At 42.0% G+C, this 21,584-nt stretch overlaps 1 protein-coding gene across 2 annotated transcripts in view; it reads left to right on the plus strand.

The window, feature by feature from the left end:
• Positions 1-21,584, plus strand: part of SORCS3 (sortilin related VPS10 domain containing receptor 3) — a 567,293-nt gene that overhangs the window by 465,208 nt on the left and 80,501 nt on the right. For both annotated transcript variants that reach the window (XM_004580224.4, XM_058671671.1), the window contains 4 exons: positions 9,280-9,426; positions 10,847-10,949; positions 16,753-16,829; positions 19,957-20,048. In XM_004580224.4, coding sequence (XP_004580281.3) covers positions 9,280-9,426; positions 10,847-10,949; positions 16,753-16,829; positions 19,957-20,048 — 419 coding nt within the window. The remainder of the gene's footprint in view (positions 1-9,279; positions 9,427-10,846; positions 10,950-16,752; positions 16,830-19,956; positions 20,049-21,584) is intronic.

The raw sequence follows: 21,584 nt of genomic DNA on the forward strand, positions 1-21,584 counted from the left end.
GGTAATCCAGAAATGAAGTTGTTTGACCAGTTGGTGATCCCTTAAGTAGCTCTGTAAACCTGGCTATGTTTTCTTGTGAATCCTGGATGGAAGAAGCCGTAGAGTTGTGTATATGCCTCAAATTGTTTGGAAAATCATACTATTTGAATACACCTTTTGCAGGGAAAATAGTGACCATCAGTGATGACTGAGGATTCCCGTACAGAGACTTGATGCCGGTGTCATGTGGTTGTCACTTAAAGAAAACATTATCTAAGAAGCCAAATGACTCCATGCAGGAACCACAAAAACAAATGCTAGTTTTTGTAATAGTAAATATGTGGTATTAAAGGGAAAAGATTAATTTCTATATTTGAAATAATTATACAGGGGGAGAGAGAGAGAGAGAGAGAGAGACAGACAGATTGAAAGGAACAGAGAGACAAACTAAGAGAGAAGAAAAGGCCTTGCACCTGTGTGTGCACTCCCCGTTAGCTGCTGCAGTGGGGGGCTGAGCAGGCTGAAGCCAGGAACCAGGAGCCTCAGCTATATCCCCTTCATGGTTGCCTACAACCCAAACATTTGGCCATCTGCTGCTGCTTTTCCCAGGCCATTGGCAGGGAGCTGGTTTGGAAATGGAGCTGCTGGATACAAACCGGTGCCCGTATGGGATGCTGGCACTGCAAATGGTGGCTTTATCCACTGTGTGTGCCACTTTTTTATGTCTAGTGATGGTATGTGATGTTTTCCACAACTCTGGCCATGGTTAAAGGCGCTGACTGACCGACTGGAGATGATGGATTAATGTGAGCACAAAAGCATCTCATTATCCAACATTCACTGGAGACTAGTGCTCAAACCCCATAGACTGTGCTAGCTGAGCTCATTGCTGAGTTGTCTCTTGCAGGTGGCCTAAGTGAGTGGTATCCTTGAGGGTCTCCTCCTTCAGGAGTGCAAGTGACTTTTAGAGAACAGGGGTTGGTGCGCATGCTTCTGCTTAATTATGGCTTCTGCTGAGCAGGGCCTGCCCAAATTCCCCCAATTCATACTGGAGCCTAAGGTACCTGCTCAGAAGTATTTAAGGTTGTAGTTATCTACTAGAGAGAAGGATGAGCGCACAAAGGCGTGGAGTGATGTACCAAAACAAAAGGGTGAAGAGGAGTGAATGTCATTAGATAGAAAACAAAATCAATGATAATAAACCAACCTGATTTCTAGATGGTCCCTGACAAGTGCTGAAAGCATTCCCTTTAAAAAGGTCCCCATTTGAGAAATGTTTTCAATTTCTTCCTCAAGTCTTGAAGGCCAACAAAGATGGCAAAGTGTTGTGCACAGCTTTGGGAAACTTCCATGCATACCCCGAATCATGGTGGGAGGCAGAAATACACCTTTGCTTTGTAGTAATAAGTCACATCTGTGAGAAAGTTTGGATGCTTCTCCAGGACTGAGCCATTCCAATTCCCATTTGTATAAGTAAGGTTATAAGAGATAAGATGGTTATTTATAGGGTTGGTACTGTGGTATTTCAGGTTTAGCTGCCACTTGCAGTACTATCATCCCATATGGGCACCAATCAAGACCAGCTGCTCCACTTCCAATCAAGTTCTCTGCAAATTTACCTGGAAAAGCAGCAGAGGACAGCCCAAGCCCTGGGGCCCCTGAACCCATGTGGAGGACCAGGAAGAAGCTCCTGACTCCTGGCTTCTGCCTGGCCTAGCCCAGGTTGTTGCAGCCTTCTGGGGAGTGAACCATTGTACAGATCTCTCTCTCTCTGTATGTCTCTTCTTCTCTGTATAACTTCTTTTCAAATAGATAAAACAAATCCATTTTTAAATGTATTTATTTGTTTGAGAAGCACAGTTACACAGAGACACAGAGAGCTCTTCCAGCTGTTGGTTCATCCTCCAAACCGACACACTGGTCAGAGCTGAGCTGGTCCTGAGCTGGAAGTCAGGAGCTTCTTCCAGGTATCCCACATGGGTGCAGGGGCCCAAGGACTCAGGCCATCCTCCACTGCTTTCCCAGACCTTTATGAAGGAATTGGATCAGAAATGGATGCTGGCACTGCTTAACCTACAACTCGGAGGCACCGGCCCAAATGAAATAAATTGTAAACAACAACAATGAGAAAGATGATGTTTCATTTTCTTGAGGTCATACTCAGATAGGAAAGGGTGGACAATGCTACAAGAGGATGTTGCAGTCAGGAAACATTTGTCTGTGACTGTTAACAGAAGGTGGATTTTCCACGTGTGCTGCTGTTTCTCTGAGCAAGGTCGTGTGGAATGTTCTGGTCATTTAGAACATGAGACAGTGAGCTCTGAAGTAGACCATGAATCAAAATGAGGAATACCCTGATCTCTGTGATTTTTTTTTTCTTCCTGTTGAAGTTGGTCTTGTATTTTAAGTCTTGTTGGGGGATTAACACTTAATGTTTTTGCATTTATAGAAAGAAAAATGTGCCAGCCAGGGAAAGTTTTTAAAAACCAAGTCTGTTGAACTCGTTCTGCATTCAGTTTCACCGGGAATTATTTTGCTTCTCTTTTATATTCAAGCATCTGAGAGAAGCAGGACTGTAATTGATGTCATTCCTTCCCACAGGCATCTCACTGACTGCTTTTGTGTGTGTGTGTATGTGCTGGAGGGGTATGGGATGGGAGGGTAAGAAATAAGGATTTATCTGCAGGAGGTTGGAGTCAGTTGAGATAGAAACAAGAGATGAGACACTTGGAAAGCAAACACAGCTTTACTGTCGAAGGATATTACATAGGTGAGAGTGGAGTGGATAGTCCTGTCCGTGAGCACTGGCCTGGATACAGTCCGTGATTACTGGACTGGACTAACCCAGTCGTGAACTGCAGACAGCTAAGTGCGAGGCGCTTCTCCAGGATGCTGTTCCTATAACAGTGCAGGGCTGAGGTGTGAGGTATCTGAACTTGGAGTAAGAACCCGCCAAACAAAAAATGGCAAGGAGCTGTACTGGCCCAGTTGTTTTCTCAAAGTTATTAACTCTAGGGATGAAGCAGTGGAGAAGTGGGAGACATTTCAATTGTTAACGATGGCATGAAGCAAGGGCTGGACAGATGGTGTGGATTTGTGAGAAAGTAACTAGCCAGTCTAATTGTATAGAATAGATGCTTATCGGGGATAAGGATGAGGGTTGATAAGTAGTTGAATTTCAGACTTCATTTGACATTTAATACCAAGTGAACAAATTGGAACCTGATGGTATCCAGCACACGATCATACTGAAGATTTTTAGAGGGCAGTTCTGCTTTGCACCTGCAGATTGTTTCAGTGGCTTAGAGATAAAGCTCCATTTAATTGGTCTCAGGGGTCATTAGAATTTCACCTTCTTTTCTGAAGATTTGCGTGGAAACTGAGATTGTGTGCCATATGGCCAGTGAGGAAAGAGATTGCAATTTTTCTAGATTCCAAGTGTCCTTGAGTAATGCAACTGGGAAAACCAGTCAAGGTTTGTATTCAAGTCAGTTAAATTAGCACACTTGCATGGAGTGTTTCATTTGATGATATGAAAACTTATGCATGAGGCACCCAGTCTACCAAGAGGAGGTAAGTGACCAATTAAGGTGCTGAACACAGTCTAGATTGTTTTGAAGGTACTGCTGCACTGTACTGTGGAATCAACAAAGATGAGCTTAATTTCAACTTGAGAAATTTGGGGAGACCCAAAGGTGATTTAAGTAATAAACTATTACAACTATGAAGAAGTGTGAGGAATAGAGGTTCATGGTTGTGGAAGGTTGACTGTCTTGCAGCACAGTGGGAATGAGAATCGTGAAGAGCTTAGCTAGAGTTGTACATTTGTTCCATGTGCTGGCATTTCTGTTTCATGCTTCTTACCTATCCAGTAAATATTTGTGGCCATGGTGTAATCCTCTGCCCCAGTGTGGCATATCATTTTGAAATATACCGGGTCATTCCTTACACATGTCTTTATCTGAATTCAGAGATGCTTTGAGGTAATTATCCAGTGTCAGGTGCTTTGAGCCAACCTTGACCACTCCATCTTCTGGGTGGGCCTATCCAATATCTTAGTAACAACACAGAGAGAAACAATAAAATAGGGAAAGGTCTTGGAATTCGTCTTGCACATCTTGGCCCTGAAAGTCCATGGAGATCAGTGGAGTTCAATCCCACAGAATATCTCAGCACTTAATTACAATGAGACCATTTTGGTTTCTAATCTGCTGAACTCGTCTCATGCTGTATGGATATTCTTTTGCTTGATCTTTCTGTAATCCCTGACGCAAAGTACAGTATTGGCATTGCTACAGTTACATAATTAGGTGGAACTGAACAACACTGAAAGGCCAAGTAAGAACCACTCTGTTCTTGAAGATGTTAAAATCTCATACCTTGGAAACAAAGACTAGTATTGGCAATGAGTGCTGTTCAGCGTATGTGCTTACTGTATTCTCATGACATCTTATCCACATAGAGTTCTATTTTGTTATTCCTAACCATAAGCTATATCTTTTTAGCTAATAACTAAAAAAGCAAATATTATTTTCAATATCCACAGTTATACTATGGAAACCTCCTCTGAATGGATGTTATGATACATTTTCTGTCAGTACATTCTTGAGTATTGATACCTAGTTTACAAATCTTATAATAATAGCATTATACTGGCAGTTCCTTAGCCAACATTGTCAAACACAATAAATCAATAAATCTATTCATGCAACATGATGTATAGATAGATAGATATTTCTAAGTTGTTACTACTCTTACTTTAAAAAAATATGAAGATGAAATTAATTGTAATAATGCATTTTAGGTGAGGTACCTATCATTTTGGAATATGATTTATATGAAAGAGTGACTAATGATGTACATTTGTATTTTCACATGCTAAGTCTACAACATGCTGAAGATATTTTTACTCTTACAAAGTGTCTGAATTCATACCCAAATCTTCACAAGAAAGGTTTGATTAGTATCTCTATTTCATAAATTTACAATAAAAAAGAAGATTCACACATGCAAGTTATTCCATGCCTACCTCAAAGTTTTTGAATAACTAAAATAAGTATTAGTTTTTAAATTTCAATTTATGTGTGCTATGACTTGAATACATTTTCTGCTCTTTCATAGTATCTATTTCTTTGAAAAAATATTTTTATTGGAAAAATAGATATGCAGAGAAAAGGGGATACAGAGAAAAAGATCTGTCTGCCCCTTCACTGCTAAAGTGACTGCAACGACTAGAGCTGAGCTGATCTGAAACCAGGAGCCAGGAGTTTCTCTTGGGTCTCCCATGTGGGTGCAGGGTCCCCAGGCTTTGGACCGTCCTCAGCTGCTTTCCCAGGCCACAAACAGGGAGCTGGATGGGAAAGTGGAGCAGCTAGGACACGAATCAATACCCATAGGGGATCCCACTGCATGCAAGGCAACAGTTTAGCCACTGAGCAAGGGTATCAGGGCCTCATCATGTGTTTTTTACAGGTATTATTTCCTGTTGGCACCTGTGAGACTGCAGGGAGCTGAGTGACTCAGCTTGGATTACACAGCTAGTAACGGTGGTCCTGCCTTTGAAGGAATCCATTTCCATCTGAAGGAAGAGGGAGGGTCTTCCCAGGATACTTTTTTCCTTTAAAAAACTGAGATATATAAAACAAAATGCACCCTCTTTTGGTAAATATTTATATTTTATGAGAATTTTTAAAAATGCATCCAGTTGTATGGCCAATGCCATGTTAGAGCTAGATCTTGATGACCTATTTTCTGCAAAAAAAATTCCTCTTAGAGCACTTTGTAGTTAATCTTCTCTCTAACCTCAATCATCCAGCAACACCAATTTGACATCTCTAGTTTTGCCTTCTTCTGTGTGTCGGGAAGTAGAATCTTATAGTAGTTGACCTTTTGGGTTTGCCTTTTATTTATTTATGTTTTTTGCAATAATGCATTTGTGATTCACTTATGTTCCTAGAGACAATAATGGATGTTAATTTTTAATGCCAGGTGTAATGGTCCATAGTGTGGACGTGTCTGAGTTTGTTATTAATTCCCAAGAAGAAAACTTAGGTTGTTTCCATTTTTCTGAATGAATAAAACTTTTGAAAATACTCACATGAATGTAAGATATTGTTTCCATTGGGTTGTTAGCCAGGGTGGGGGTACTGTGTTATTTAGCAGGTGTGTTTCATATGAAGTCACCCATCTATAAAGTAGTTGTGGCGTTTTCATCCTCACTTGCAAGGCATGGCAGCTGCATTCCTTTTTCATGATTTGATTGTGGCTGTAATATGTATTCTGATAGGGGATTTGCGGTCTCTTATTAAGAGTTTAATTTGGATTTCTCTGGTGACTAATTATAATGAGGAATCACCTCTTGATGGGTAAATGACACTGACCCAGCCTCGCTGTGCCTGCCACTGCTCGTATTCCTGGTGTTCCCTCGCTCTCCTTGTCTGTAGTGTCTGCCCTCCCCACTCTGCTTTATCATGACCTTTAATTTTCCTTCTTGGGCCAGATGGACAGCTACTCCTAGACTCCACAGTAACCTTTTCCCTGACCTGACCTTCTCTGGACTCCCACCCCCAGATCCAGCTCTGGGGACAGCCCAAGGCAGATTACAATAATTGCTTTTCTCAGCAGGTGACCCAGATTCTTTGTCCTGAGGTTACAGGGAAGTGACCAACAGATGACCATGCCACCTGTACTCCATGCTCTGCCAAGAGGCCTGCCCTCAGTTTCACTCTGGGACTTCACATTGATTCCCAGAGGGAAAGTGGGTCATTCAGTCTTGACAGCTTATACCACCATTTGCTACAGGTATTATTCAAAGTAGGCATCCTTCTTACTCCAAACCACAGTAGCAGGGAGTATGTTTCAAATTTATTGCATGCTAAGTTCCTCCATGAACAAAATGTAGAATTGCATCTCATCCTCCAAATTTATGTAGTGAGAGTAAGTCATGTCTCAAGATATGTTTGTGTGAGAAATATGTATACACATACATGTATACGCATACCTGTATATATGGGTGAGTCCAGTAGGTTGCAAAATGATCTTATCTGTTACTTACATTACATTAAAAAGTGAAAGCTATTGGCTGAGGGTATACAAAAACAAAACTCCAAACTCGGTCCATGCTTCAAAAATGTGGAGGCAAGAAGCACTGCACTAATGACGTATAGGCTTCGAACTTCCACATACAAGTGGGAAGCATTGGTGATTCAGATACGAGGAAGATTTCTGTGATTATGGAGGAAAATGCCTTCACAGTGGCACAGGGGTTCCCTGGAACTTGATCATTCCTCAACTTTTCAGTTCTCATGTTCCCGATTTTGCTGTCATGTTATATGAATACACCAAAAATGTTGCTCTAAGTGGTAGAACTGTGTTTGGAAACTGTGATAATGATTGTTCCATTCACTAAACAAGCTCATCTTCCAAATGTGCTAGAGGTGAGGTGGCTGAGTGGCTACTGATGTGTGCTCTGATGCATCCAGTGGGGAGGCGGGGACAGGGTTGTCAGGCCCCATAGAAATACTTGGGTCATGGGCCCAAGAGTTACTTATGAACTTTCTTCCAGGAGGAGATGGCAGGGCCACAGCGATCTGTTGAAGGGGTCAGCTGATTCAGGAGACAAGGTTCTCTGGTGTTCACCAGAAAAGGCATCATCTTTGTGATCTAAGAGTGCCAAGAGGCCCTTGTCAGTCTCATGATTCTAGACAATCCCAGAATCCAGAATCCATTGTCTAAATGTGTATGTAATGGTGGTTAATGAAACTTAAAGGAGGCAACTTTGTAGTTGACTTTAGATGGGCACATGAGATGCCAGCCTGCCTGAAGTGGCACAGACTCTGAACTCTTAGGACAGCCTGAGACAGGGATGACTCCCACAATGTTGTCCTCCCCACCTTGGCTTCTCTCTGTACCCACCCAACCTTCCAGGTAAGGATCTAAGTGGTCCCATTGTTGGCCGCATATCAAGTTCCCCTTCTAGTGTCCTTCCGGGGTAATGCCTCCTGACATTTTCTGACCATTTGTTTGAGGTTTATTTTGTTTGCTCTGATTTGGGTTGACATTCTCTTCCAAAGCCAATCAAGTTACTAAAACGGCAAACAAAAGAGAAGACTTGTGTCATCAACTAAGCTATGTAATTTAGAAAAGAAACAGAGCCTTCTGGGGGGTACAGCTTCCTTTCCTCCCACTGGTGTTAGAGTAGCAAACTACTTCACTTAACCACAATTTCCCAAGAGTGAGAGATATGTAGAATGACAGCTCTGCAATATCTGAGTTTTATCCAGAAAAATTATCTGTCAGTTGCTCATTTGTCTTGGTTGAAATTCCTTGAGTTTTCCTCTGGCTTTGGAACAGGTTGAACTGTCTCTAGAGAATCATGAGCGTCTTTCTTAGATTCAGTGTTGTCATTCAAACTATCTGTTCCCTTTGCCCAGCACTGAATAAGCTCCTATGAAACCCATGCATATGACAGACCTGCCAAAATTGACAGAAAATGCAGTGAGGAAAAAAAGTAGGCTTTTTTTTTTAATATAGTTTTACGCCAAGAAGTGGGTATCATTAATTCCATTTTCATAAACTTTAAAGTATCATCACAGAACAGAAGGGATAAAAGTGAGCATCAAGTTTATAATTACTCTAGAATCCTTCTGGAAAGCAAATTTCCCTTAATCTTCTCACAATTAGTTTTGTAGTGATGCTCTTTTCCCTTCAAAATATTGAGTCCCAGTCCATCGGGAGCCCCGGCCAGAGCATTCTGTGTTAGCTCAAGCAACCTTGACTGGCCAGCTGGAGAAAAGGAAAGGAATGGGGCCTTTCAACCCATTTGAAAGTGTGAACACCCACAGATGAGGTGTGAGTTGGCCAAAGCTGCACAGTGATAGGTCTGCAAGCTGGGACGTCTGCCCGGAATAGCACTCTTACCACTCACTGAGAAGCCTGGATGCCACAAACACTTATGTATGAAGGCTCTACTTAACCAAAGGGGGGGGGACTCCTTCCATTGTCATCAGTTACTCTCATTGCTGCAGGAATGTTAATAGTTCATCAAAGAGAAGAGTGTTCACAGCGAAGTATAGAGAGAAAAGCAGATGAGTAAGAGGGTCTGGTATCTGGAGAGGTAATGTGGGAAATAGAGATGAACTTAAACTTTTTTCCTGGACCTTATGATAGTTCTCATCACACTGATACTCTTTTTGTACCCTCAGTATTATTTAAAAAAAAAAAAGTGGGGGAAAGGAGCTTTCCCAGAACTGCAGGCATTTTGACCCAACAAGGTTCTCCATCTCTCACCTTTTTTCCTAGGTAGCAGGTATCAAAGGGATATTTCTGGCAAACAAGAAGGTGGATGACCAGGTGAAGACATACATCACTTACAACAAAGGCAGAGATTGGCGCCTCCTGCAAGCTCCTGACGTGGACCTCCGAGGAAGCCCTGTGCACTGCCTGTTGGTCAGTCACCCAGTCACAGCTCATGAGCACACTTGTTACCTAGGGGTGTAGGTAACTCCATCCAGGGGTCCTAGGGACTTGGCTGGTGTTCAGCAACAGTTTTCTGCAGTTTCCAAGGCCGTGGTTTACAGGTTCAGGTTGTTGTACTAATTGCTTGCAAGGTCCAGATGAGCAGCACAGGCTTTTCCTGGGATTCTACAGCATGTTCTGGTGCATAGCATGGTCGGCACGTAAGTGGAGAACTGCTAGTTCTATGTCAAGGTAACTAGTGGGTGCCGTGGAAGCCCAGGAGAAGCCCTGCATGATATGTCTATAGGGGCTAGTTTTTTTTTTTCCATGTAGAATATTGGTGTAGACACTGTGAGGGGACATGATGTGCAAAATATTTTCTCTCTGTCTGAGTGAAACAGCTGCTGGGAAGGAAAGATAGTTCATTCAAAATGAAATTCTCAATTTTGAGTGCCTTGTAGTGAAGACCTATATGACAAACTATTCTGAAATCCCAGAAATGAATATTTCTCCTGAGAGGTCTGTTACCACTTATCTTCTAGACTTTGATGAGAAAAACAGTTGATACAGTCATAAACAGGACAGACAGGGTCCTTTGCCTTTTGCAGTTTTCAGTCTAATTCTCTTCGGTTTGTGTGTGTGTGTGTATGTTAGACTCTAGGAAAGTAAGCCTTGTTGCCTCTCTCTAGGAAGAGATTACAGCACCATTGGGCTACCCCAAACCTCAGCCATGACATTGTCTTATGTTCTTAGCCTCATTTCCTCTCTTCCACAATTTCATCATCTTATTCTTACTTATGATATAGGATGATGTTCACAAGTCCCTAGACCCTTATAAGAATGTCCCAGTGGAGCAGCAAGCAAATGAATTGAGATTAGAAATTATATTTAGTTTTAGGTAAGGCCTTCAAATCCTAAATAAATTTATAAACTGGGACAAACTACAAACAATGGAGTGACAACCCAATTACAGAAAATAATAAAGGCCCTTGAGCGTTTCACCGGTCTTGCTCTCTAACCACCTCTCGGGGCCCCTTGGAGTCCCAAGCAGCAGAGTTTGATGATCAAGATCAGGTTTGGGAGGTCATTGTGCTCGTGTTGGAAGAAGCAGTGAGAGACTACCTAAACCCGGCTTTGAACTTGACAGATGATAAGGGTTAGGGAAGAGAATGAAAAATGCATGATTGTTGGTGAGACCCATAACGATGCTTACAGCAGCTTCCAGTGTGAACACATTGGTTATGTCAAAGCGGTGAATTCTGCTCAAAAAACACTGTTGCATCTCCTGATTTGATATTTTCCAATTTGAGAAGGTGAACATCTGGAAGCCCAGCTCTAACGGGGCGGGTGTGCATTTGTCAGAGTTTTTTTGGGGAATGAAAATGTTTTCTTCTTCTTCTTCTCCTCGTAGCCCTTCTGTTCTTTACACCTGCACTTGCAGCTCTCTGAAAACCCATATTCCTCAGGAAGAATCTCTAGCAAACAGACAGCGCCAGGATTGGTGGTGGCCACAGGTAAGAAAAACATTCCCTTAGTAGTTTTCCCTAAGGCTTCTGCAATAACCGGCACCTATGGGATTATAGACTTAATGGAAAATCATTTGACACCCGTGGTGGTCCTTCACAAAAAAAAAAAAAACACCCGGTGTCCTTCAATCCCCAAAGCCTACCCTAGGATGGAGCTGCAAAGAATGCTGGGCGTTGGCCGCCTCTGGGTGGATGCATCTCCCAGCTGACATCACGGAGCAGCTCCCAGGGCTTAGCAAGAGGCCAGAGTTCCTCTCAAAGTAAACTGAATGATCAGAAAGATTGTTTGTCCTGGAGAATTCTCACTTTAAGAAAGCATGGTATAGGAACTTCCAGCTCTCTAAAATATAAGTTCGGTTTTTCTTTACACAAAGGATATTGTACAAAAGCTTTTGCCCTGGAGCTCTTTTTAATCAGGAGGTCTCTGGTGCATGTAAAGGTTTGTTTACACATGATTAACCACTTGGCTCAGAGCCTGGGGGAAAGGGCAGACAAACTTCAGGTTGCATTGTTGGAACCACTGTCCACTGAACATCAATCAGAAAAGAAGATAAAGTAACTCTGAAATGAAAATGAAAGTCTCCAGGGGACTGTGCTCTGATTAGCATGCATTTGATTTACATACACCTTTTCAGGAATACATTGATGGCATAAAGGAAGGCTTGCTTCTAATCATCCGAGTTAGAGCTCTGGCATTAGGCAGCCTATTTTCTAATGAAAGCAGATAAATTCACAGTGACTTCCCAAGATGGTATGTTCTGTTTTCTTTCATCAATCTAAATCTTTGCCCGCCCTCCCCTACCTCCCAGGATTCCTGCTCTCTTAGACCTCTCTGTAAGCCTCAGGCTTTATTTGAAAGACACAAAGAGCAAGATTTCTCATCCTCTGATTTACTACTCCCCAAATGCTGGTAACAGCCAGGGACTGAGCCAGGCTGAAATCTAGAAACTAGGAGCTCCATTTGAGTGGCAGGGACCCAGGAATGGGTGTGCATTAGCAGGAACTACAGGATACATACCAGCAGAAAGGCAGAATCAGGAGTGGAACTGGAAGTTCGAATCCAGTGGCCCGGTATGGGATGCAGATGTTGCTGTTGGCATTGTAACTGCTGCACCAAGCGCTCCTCCTCTGCTGTTCACCTTTTCACTACCCCAGTGTCCAGGCGTGCTCATCGTGCCGTCGTCTCTGTCACAGCACTCAACCCTTCTGAAACCCACATCCAGCATGTTAACCTCATCACTCACTTGAGGGATCCCATGGCTGAAGATGAGTGCAGATCCCACAGCTGAGTCTTTATTTTTTTTTTCATAGACTCATTTCACCATCAAATGATGGCTATGGGCCTTTCTCCAGAAAATGTGCAGGGTTCTTGTCTTCCCAAAGCCCATCCAAAGGGCTGGGATGCAAAGAACCTTTGACAGTGGTAACCTTTAGGTCAGTGTGCACCCCTCCTGCAATCATAGAACAATCCCCTGGCGTTGGAGAGTGTCCCCTATATTCTGTAATCCCTGTGAGTTGGTCCCTGCAGTTCAGGGGCTGCTATACCGACAGCCTCCCTCGAGGTGTGCAGGAAGCCCATGGCTGCAGTAGAAGAGCCACTGATGGAAACAGTGAGCAATGATAACAGTGAATAATTTTGAATACTTACTTTGTAGCCAGGCATTGTTAAATGTGGTTTAACCACTCTGGACTTTAATGTTTTCATTGGCAAAGTGGGAATAATAATACCATCATAATAGAATTGCAGGATTAAATGAGGCAATGAATTTAAAATGCTTAGAACAGCGCCCTGGACATATTGAATGCTCAACACATGCTACCTTTCATCATCACTAATATTGTAGAAGTTAATGCTGTTCTTCTTGCATCAGGGAGATATGGTCTGCTCAGCTCTTTCAGTGGAATACATACATCATTAACATATGTTAAGCACACAGTGAAAGTCAGAAGCTCCATCCTTCCCATATCTAAGCTGAACCCTGACACTTGCCGTGCAAATTTGTCTTAGATTTTTGCCTCTAAACTTCATTTTTCCTCCCTGTAAAACCTTGCAGGGGTGTTGTAAGAATTAGGCAGAGGGCCCACTGAATAATTGGTTGGGATTAGCACTAGTTATTATTACCTGAGGTATACCTGGTATTTTCGTTTACAATGACCTAATATCAAGACTTTGTTATAAGCATGCAAACAGACTCATTCCTTTATACTTCCCCTGTTGTATTCACAAGGCTTTTCCCCAGGCCCTGGGACACTGGGAGGGCTTGGACATGAAGTGATGAGATCCTGATGAAAAGCCAGGCCTAAGGCACTGGTGTGTGCCTCCTCCCATCTAGATTTTCTTGTACTGTTTGCTTGGCCTCCCTGGAAAATTTTTTGCTATTAAGAAAGTAATTGTTACACTGGTCAAATTCACCCCTTTTTTTAAAAAAAAATATTTTTTTTATTGGAAAGGCAGATATAGAGAGGAGGAGAGATAGAGAGGAAGATCTTCCTTCCGATGATTGACTCCCCAAGTGACTGCAACGGCTGGAACTGAGCCAGTCCAAGGCTTGGAGCCTCTTCCAGGTCTCCCACACAGGTGCAGGGTCCCAAGGCTTTGGGCCATCCTCGACTACTTTCCCAGGCCACAAGCAGGGAGTTGGATGGGAAGTGGAGCTGCTGGGATTAAAACCGGCTCCCATATGGGATCCTGGCACATTCAAAGTGATGACTTTAACCACTATGCTATCACACCAGACCCTCAACTGTACCTTTTATGGAGCCTGTCTTTACAGAGCCCTTTCCTATCTCCATGTTCCCCAGCTGATTTGGGGGCTCCGTGATCATGGGTTCTCCCACCTCCACTCCCACCATTTACTCCCCTTTCGAAACTTGCTTTGAGATGTGACCTCATGGAAACTGTGTGGATAAATGATGTCCAGAGATATGTCTAGTTCCTGTTGAGGACATCTCAGAAGGATACGAATTACTGTCTGGAGAGTTGGGGAATGGCTCTTAGCAGATGGAAACTCTGGGATTCACTCTATTGCTAACCCTTTGAATTCAAGCTTGGAGTAAAGATTACAGATCCTCATAGTGCCCCACAGTGTGCAAAATACTTCCTTTGCCTTAATTGCTGAGTTCCCCCGTTATCTAGAAAGGGCCATCCCTGACCTCCCCAATAAACATGTAACAATGCCAAGAGCGAGTAGGCGAACAGTGGTAGCACCCAAGCCCAGACGCCCTGACCCCAACTCTAGAGATCCATGCTCTAAACATTCAACCAGATTCGTCCACAAGTCCTTTAGCATGCCTCCTCCACATCTCACCTAGATGTCCTGCCACATGACAGTGTTTTCGCTTCATGGTCCCTCCTTGGAGGCCCTTTCCACCCTGCAGTTGTCTGTGTATCAACTGCTTGCTTGTCCACTGAACCCTCAGCCACTCCACTTGGGCAACACCCCATTCTGGTGGCAGTGGGAGAGAAGACCCCAAAATTCCTTTTGTCCAAAATTAGACTTGGACTAAACCCTGTGAGCCTTTGGCTCTCAATCTAATTGAGCTTTGAAAGAGAGCCAAAAGATGTCAGAACCAACTTCTGAAGAAGAGAGCCATGCCAGGGTTATCAGGTACCTAACTCTAGGTCAAGTCTGCTCTAGTTGCTCCCTCTTCCCCCTCCCACCCTTGGCAGTCAGTATGTCATTTGTGCAATACTACTACAAAATACGTCAATGCCTTGCTTATAAAGAAAGTTAAATTTAGTTCATCATTTTGGACTTTCAGTGGCCCAGTGACATCACACAGGCTCAATGGTAAGGGTCATCCCTCTGCTACACCACCCCAAAGCCAGAAATACATATGCCACCACGTGGTTGAATATCAAATCAGGAACAGAGAACTGTGTGGGTCTAAACTCAGATTGTATCTAACAGCATTCTTACAAGAACTACCTAGGAGTTCCATGTAAGCTACGTGCTGATGGTGCCTTCCCACTGAGGCCCCTTCTCCAAAGCTATTTTCCCCAAAGATTTATTTATTATTCTTAATCTGAAAGGCAAAGTTATAGAGAACAAGACAAGAGAAAGAGATCTTAAATCTGCTGATACACATTCCAAAGATCTCTGTGACTCAGACTGGTTTAGATGGAAGCCAGAAGCTTGTTCTGGGTCTGCCATGTGGGTGCAGCGACCCAAGCACTTGGCCCCTCCTTAGCTGCTTTCCCAGGCGCATTAGCAGGGTGATGGATCAGAAGAGGAGCTCTCAGGTTTGGAACCAGAGTTCATATCGGATACAGCTGGTGGCTTAACTCTGCCACAACACAGGCCCTTTTCCAAAGCTTTTGCCATTCTCCTACAGTGCTTCCCTGCAGATCTAGTGTTCACATGTAGTGGACGTTAGAGGGTATAAACCAATCATTAAACCACATCTTACCCAGAATGCCAGTCACCACATATATTCATATGTACTCACATACCAATTCTGAGTTCTTTTGAGTGCAATGCTAACCACTCTTTGCAGAGCCCCATTCAGTGTCTTCATTGGCACCTTATAACACCTATATCCCAATGACAGAATTTCAGATTCTAGACAGATTGCCATGGGCTGCTCGCCACACCTCTCTCTGCTTCTCTCACTGCCTAAGCCCCGAACCTTGGGGTTATTTTTGGAAGCCTGTGTGTCAAAACACATTGGCTAGCTGTGTGCTCTCTGATGCTGATGGGAGCTTGACAAGCTGGAGCCTGGCTTTAATTTCTTATTTTGAAGCATTAAATGTCAGGAGCTCAATTAACATTTTCATTATTGCAATTTTATTGTGCTCTTGTTTAGGCTACAGATGTGTGAGAGCTAACATTCCCTTCCTGCTATTTTTAAAGAAAAAATATCAACCCATAGGATAAACTCTTGCATGTTTAGAATACCTTCCTGGTTTTCAGTGCCTCCCTAAGTGCACATCAGCATTGGAATATAATTCAATCAAATGCTTATTCATGTATTCATTCATTCCATATTTTTCTTTTCATTCGGCATTAACTGTTGAGTTTGGGACACTATTCTAAGAGGAGAGAGCTATCCACTGGAAAAACTAAAGCAGAAAAAAATCCTGAACATTTTCTGTTTAATAAACATAACTACAAAATGATAGGCATGCAAGAGAAAAAGTGGGCAAAGAGAAGAGGGTGTGATGAGATTAAAGCAGTACATGTGCTCAGCCTATCATAAAGTGTCTTTCCCGTCTCCAAGGCTTGATAGACATGATGTATTTAATTCAATCATCTTTTTGTGTGCTTGATCATTGAAGTTTCATAGTCAGTTTCAAAGGGTCACTCAACCACCTAGTGATCAAAGGGCATGTTGCCAAGTTCATATGAATGCACACACCTACACACACCATGGACATGAACATATATATACACACCAGTTTTTCGATGTTCACATTGTATGTGAGAGAAGGGAACCCAGGCGCTCTATGCATATGTATTCTATCACTCTTTGCCACCTTCATGGAGCACCTGTCAAGAGCAACTTAAGAGATTATTGGTATAGAGTGAATAATTCAAGAGAACCAAGTGAATCGATATTCGGTCTTTGAATCTTACTATTTAATGGTGTATTCTTGTCATACAGTTTACTGCGTATCCCATATTGGATTTGTCTTCCTGCTGAGTTTTTGATCTGACATCAAGAAAGACTACGCAAATAAAATATAAGCATCACTTGAAAAACCTTTACTTTCTATTACCCCCTCCACCAGCCGTAAGCAGGCTTGTCTTCAAAATGCCTAACAATTTGAGGTCATCTGCTTATGTTTCAGGCAACATTGGCTCGGAACTCTCATATACTGATATTGGTGTGTTCATCTCCTCTGACGGGGGCAACACATGGAGACAGGTAACTGGTATGATTCAGGAACATGGAAGAAATATGTAGATTATCTTACATCTGCACTTCCTGTAGACTCTCAGGTTCTTTATGACTTTTTGTTGCCAAATTTGAGGTAGCCATTCATTTCTATCAGTGTGTCTAGAAGGCAAGAAGGGTCATCAGGTAAAAGAGCAAAAGCACTGAGCAGGGAACAAGAAGAACTGGAAATTGTCCAAGTTTGTTCATTCTTTCCTTTAGCAATATGTATGTATAACCACAGGTGCTAAGGTTCAAACTGCTCACTGGGGATACAACTGATTAAACTGTTTCTGTTGTGACAGTTCTAAGGAATCTTGGTAAGCCGGTCTCTTCACCTTTCCAGATCTGTTCCTTTATCCACAAATTGTAAGGGTTAGAATAATGAAACTGGCAAAACCAAGGCATCCAGTGGTTGTTTAATACTGTATAGGCTCATCCTTAAATAAATATGAAACAAGTTAACACATGATGACTCTATGAAAAATTAACTCAGTTTTACAGCTGCTTGGAACAGTACTGCCCAATAGAACTTTTAAAGATGATGGAAATTTTTACATCCGTGGTGTCCCATGAAGCTGTTGAGCACTTGAAGTGCCATTAGTGTGACAGAGGAATTAAATTTTTTATACATTTATTTTAATTCATTTAAATTCAAATAGTCAAAAAATGTACTATGTTATACAAGAGGTCTGTCCAGTGCCAACTAGATGTCAGACTCAAAGCTACCATAGAAATTGAAAACCATTGAGTCCCTGTCTCATGGAGCTCAAAAAATAATAAACACGTTCATAAGTAACAATGGTTCAAAGTGATTGTGTTATTTTTAGTTGGATTATTAGCATGCAAAGGAGAGGGAGGGAGGGGTTCTCCTGGGAAAGGGTTCACAAATAAGGTGATATTTTACTAATTTCAAAAGAAAAGAAGATTTCTACCTGGAGAAGACAAGAGCACTAAATATTTCAATGAAGTTGAAGTCACCCTCTGACTTGTCCAGTTAGACAAGTTTTTCTTGGTTCCCTTAGTGAAGACTGTCATCACCAGTTGTTATCACCTCTACCCTTACCATCATTGTCACCAGTGTGACCATTTCAAAAATTATCAAACACTAGCAACCATTTTAAGTACTAAAAGGCACAGGTTGAAGGTCAAGTCAGGTTTCCTATCCACAAACCATAGTCAGGTAAATGGAAAATAAACATCTAAGTAACACCAGAGCTTCAAAATAACATCTTCCAAGTGCCAGAGGAGGGTGGAAGCTGATACACAGACCCCTATGGAAGAAAAATCCCAATAGGCAAACCATCGTTCCTTAGCCTCAAGGATCAGCTTACCTGCCCAAGCTGCCACTGCAATTGCTTCTCAGAATTGTGACAACTTTTCTTTTTTTTGCCAAGCATCCATTCACTCTAGGGCTGAACTGAGCAAGAGTTAGCAGTAACTGGGCTCAGAGTATCATAAGGCAGATCCAGGGATAACTTGTCCCTCCTCATTGCCAGGACTCTTCCTGCACTCCTCCAGCTTCATTGCAGGATCTCCATTTTGGTTGATCCCAGATATATTGTTAAAGATCTGGAAGGGGAAGCAGAGTCCTGCAGGCTCAGGTCTGTGGTTGTGTCTAAAATAGAAGTGGATTGCCTTTAGGCCCTTAGAAAGATTTAATTTCCTTAAAATGTGACCATGATAAAGGAAAATAATTAGGGAATCTAGGGCTGAGAATTTATTTTTTTCTTTCATGTTTGTTGCAGCAAATCCGTGAGACCCCTTTAGTCGTTGTCATTCTCCCTCTAGATCTGTTTGTACTTTCTCTTCTGGCTACTGTCACCTAATCTATCACCCAACGTCTTCATCTTGACTACAAGAGCTGCCATCAGGCGAAGGTCTTAAAGCCTGCTATCCTATGGAAGGTTTTAAAGTGTAATTTACTTCTTATAGGAGCAGTGGTTCTCCTGTTCAAGTTGTCAGTATAATGTCATGGCCGGCATAGGCACTGATGGATGTGATGTTGGGACTCAAGTCCTCTTATCTTGGAGCCTTGTATCTTAGATAGTTCTTAGCAAATGCCTGTGAGTAGATGTGTAGCTAGAACACAAAATGAATATGTGAGTGCATGGATAGGTGGTTAATAGACAAGTAGATTAACCAAGGAATGAATAACTAGATCTCTGGAGGCACTGTGGTCCAATGAGCATTTAGATAAGGCTCCTTAGAGGTACATGTAGATCTTCATGCAATATACAGAGGGACCTCAGGAGTAGTGACTGAGTCTTAATTATTTGTCAAGTATGCCATAGTGTCTAGGAAAATTGTCTTAATTCCCTAGATAATTTATTTATAAATAATTCTGCAAGATGTATGTGATTTATATATTAGAAAATATGAAAATAAATACAGGGGAAGTGAGTATTAAGTAGTAATCCACTAAGACTGGGGAAGCTTCTTTTTAAAAAAAAAAACATTTATTTTTTTTGAAAGGCAGAGTTATACAGAGAGAAGGAGAGACACAGAAGGGAAGAAGGAGGGAAAAAGGTGGGGGCAGCAAAGGAAAAAATAGGGAACGTAAGTGAGAGAGAAATATGCTGGCTCACTGCCCAGATGGTTGCAGTGGTGTGATCTGGGCTGGTCCAAAGCCAGGAACAAGAGTTTCATTCAGGTCTCCCAAGTGGGCGCAGGGGTCCAAGGATGTGGGCCATCCTTCATTGCCTATCCAGGCCATGGCAGGGAGCTGGAAGGGAAGCAGATCCATTGGATCTCCAACTAGCACTTCTATGGAATGCTGATAATGAAAATGGAGGTTTATCACGCTACACCATGGCACTGGCTCCTGGGATGATTATTTGGAAGCCTTGTTTCATTTGGGTTATCTGGTTGACCAAGCACCTGTTGCCTTACATTCATGTAGCACACTGTTTCACAGTACTAAAGAAAAGAACCCCAGAAATTCCATTTGTTTTCCCCCAAGAGAGTTATTTATTGTCTATGAGCTTCTTTTCCTTATGAAATAGGGATAATACTCATAATATAGAAGGGACAATGTAGGTTAAAGATTGTAAACTGTCAAGCACTATGCCAATGTAAGGTGGTGCTATGATTGTTGTTGTTGTTATTGTTGTTCCAGATCTTTGATGAAGAGTACAATGTCTGGTTCCTAGACTGGGGTGGCGCCCTCGTGGCCATGAAACACACACCTCTGCCAGTCAGGCATTTGTGGTAAGGACGGCTCCCGACTGTATTAATGAGCAGCTTTTAGTGGAGAGCGTTGGGACAAGTTATTCTGCATGGTGTTGTGCTCATGTATGCATTTCTTCATTCATTTATTCATCCTCCATTTAATATCCTTTATATCCTCTAATTCAGAGGCAGTGAAAACAGGCCAGATAATTCAGGGGGAACAGTTGTGATGGATAGGGTGAGGTTATAGGAATAGGTGATCACATAAGGCAGAAGAGAGGTGTAGAACCTGCAAGCTCAGGCAGGCATGATGAAGATATTTCATCAGAGGTGAGGGTTGGTTGTATTCATCTGAGGCTCAGGTAGGTCTATGCTGACATCTAGATTGGAGTCATTGGGCACTTTGGGGTCAATAAAGCTGTAGGAGTGGGTTCAGTGTCTCCAGTGGGTACAGGGGGGAAAAAAATCAAAGACTCCTGTAGTTCTGTAGTGAAAACCACTATGCAGAGCAGAAGACAAAATTACTGAACAGACAAAAGGGAACCAACCAAAAAGCTAAAGGCACATGGAAAATATTTCCATGTGTCCTGCAGGAATGAATGTTCAAAAGCATCAGATACTATCTGAATAAGACAATTATGGAGTTAAAAGAAAAGCAATTTATGCTGAAGCAGTATAAGAAGCAGTTGGTGATGCTTACCAAGGTGGATTTAAAAGAAATGGGTTTTAAGTTAGATCACAATACATTTGTGAATGTATAAATAAAATAATGGTAAACAACTGATTGGACACAGTATAGATTATTCCTCTCAATAAAGTGAATTATGGAATGAAGCGAAGAGTATGTGTGCAAAACCTTTAGTTAGATGAAAGAGCTGAGTCAGACATCATGGTAATGATGATGATGCATTGAGGCTCTTATTATTTTGTTGGTTTTTGGCAGGGGAAGATGTGAGTCTGTGCTTATCAAAGTAAATATTAGAAACTTAATACTTGTAGATGGAGGCCATACTGTGTAGAATTGGTAGGATTTGCCATGGCGCTAAAGTTGAAAAGACCAATAATTTCAGAGTAACAGTTTCATTAGGAGAGATAATACTATAATCAGAAAAAAATTCAGGATTTTTGAGCACCATATCCCATCTTAAGTTGCTTTCACAAAGCACTGAAAGTGTCTCTTGGTAAACCACATGAAATTGTACTCAGACAAAAATGGTCACATATTTTCTATTTTATGGAAAATCTAGCATAAAGTTAGTTATACCTATATTAGGTCATGCTACAAAGAAATAATGCATATAATATTTTCAATATATATAATGCCATTTTAAAGAAAAGAGTTCAGCTAGCCCAATGATGAGTTTATTAAATTTCCCAAAGTAGTTGTTTATCAATTTTTAAAGATTGATTTATTTTTGTATTGGAAAGGCAGATATACAGACAGAAGGAGAGACAAAGAGAAAGATGTTCCATCACTGATTCACTCCCCAAGCGGCTGCAATGGCTGGAGCTGAGCCAATCCGAAGCCAGGAGCCAGGAGCCTCTTTTGGGTCTCCCACGCGGGAGCAGGGTCCC

The sequence above is a fragment of the Ochotona princeps genome, chromosome 13, assembly GCF_030435755.1.
Source record: "Ochotona princeps isolate mOchPri1 chromosome 13, mOchPri1.hap1, whole genome shotgun sequence".
NCBI classification, from domain to species: domain Eukaryota; kingdom Metazoa; phylum Chordata; class Mammalia; order Lagomorpha; family Ochotonidae; genus Ochotona; species Ochotona princeps.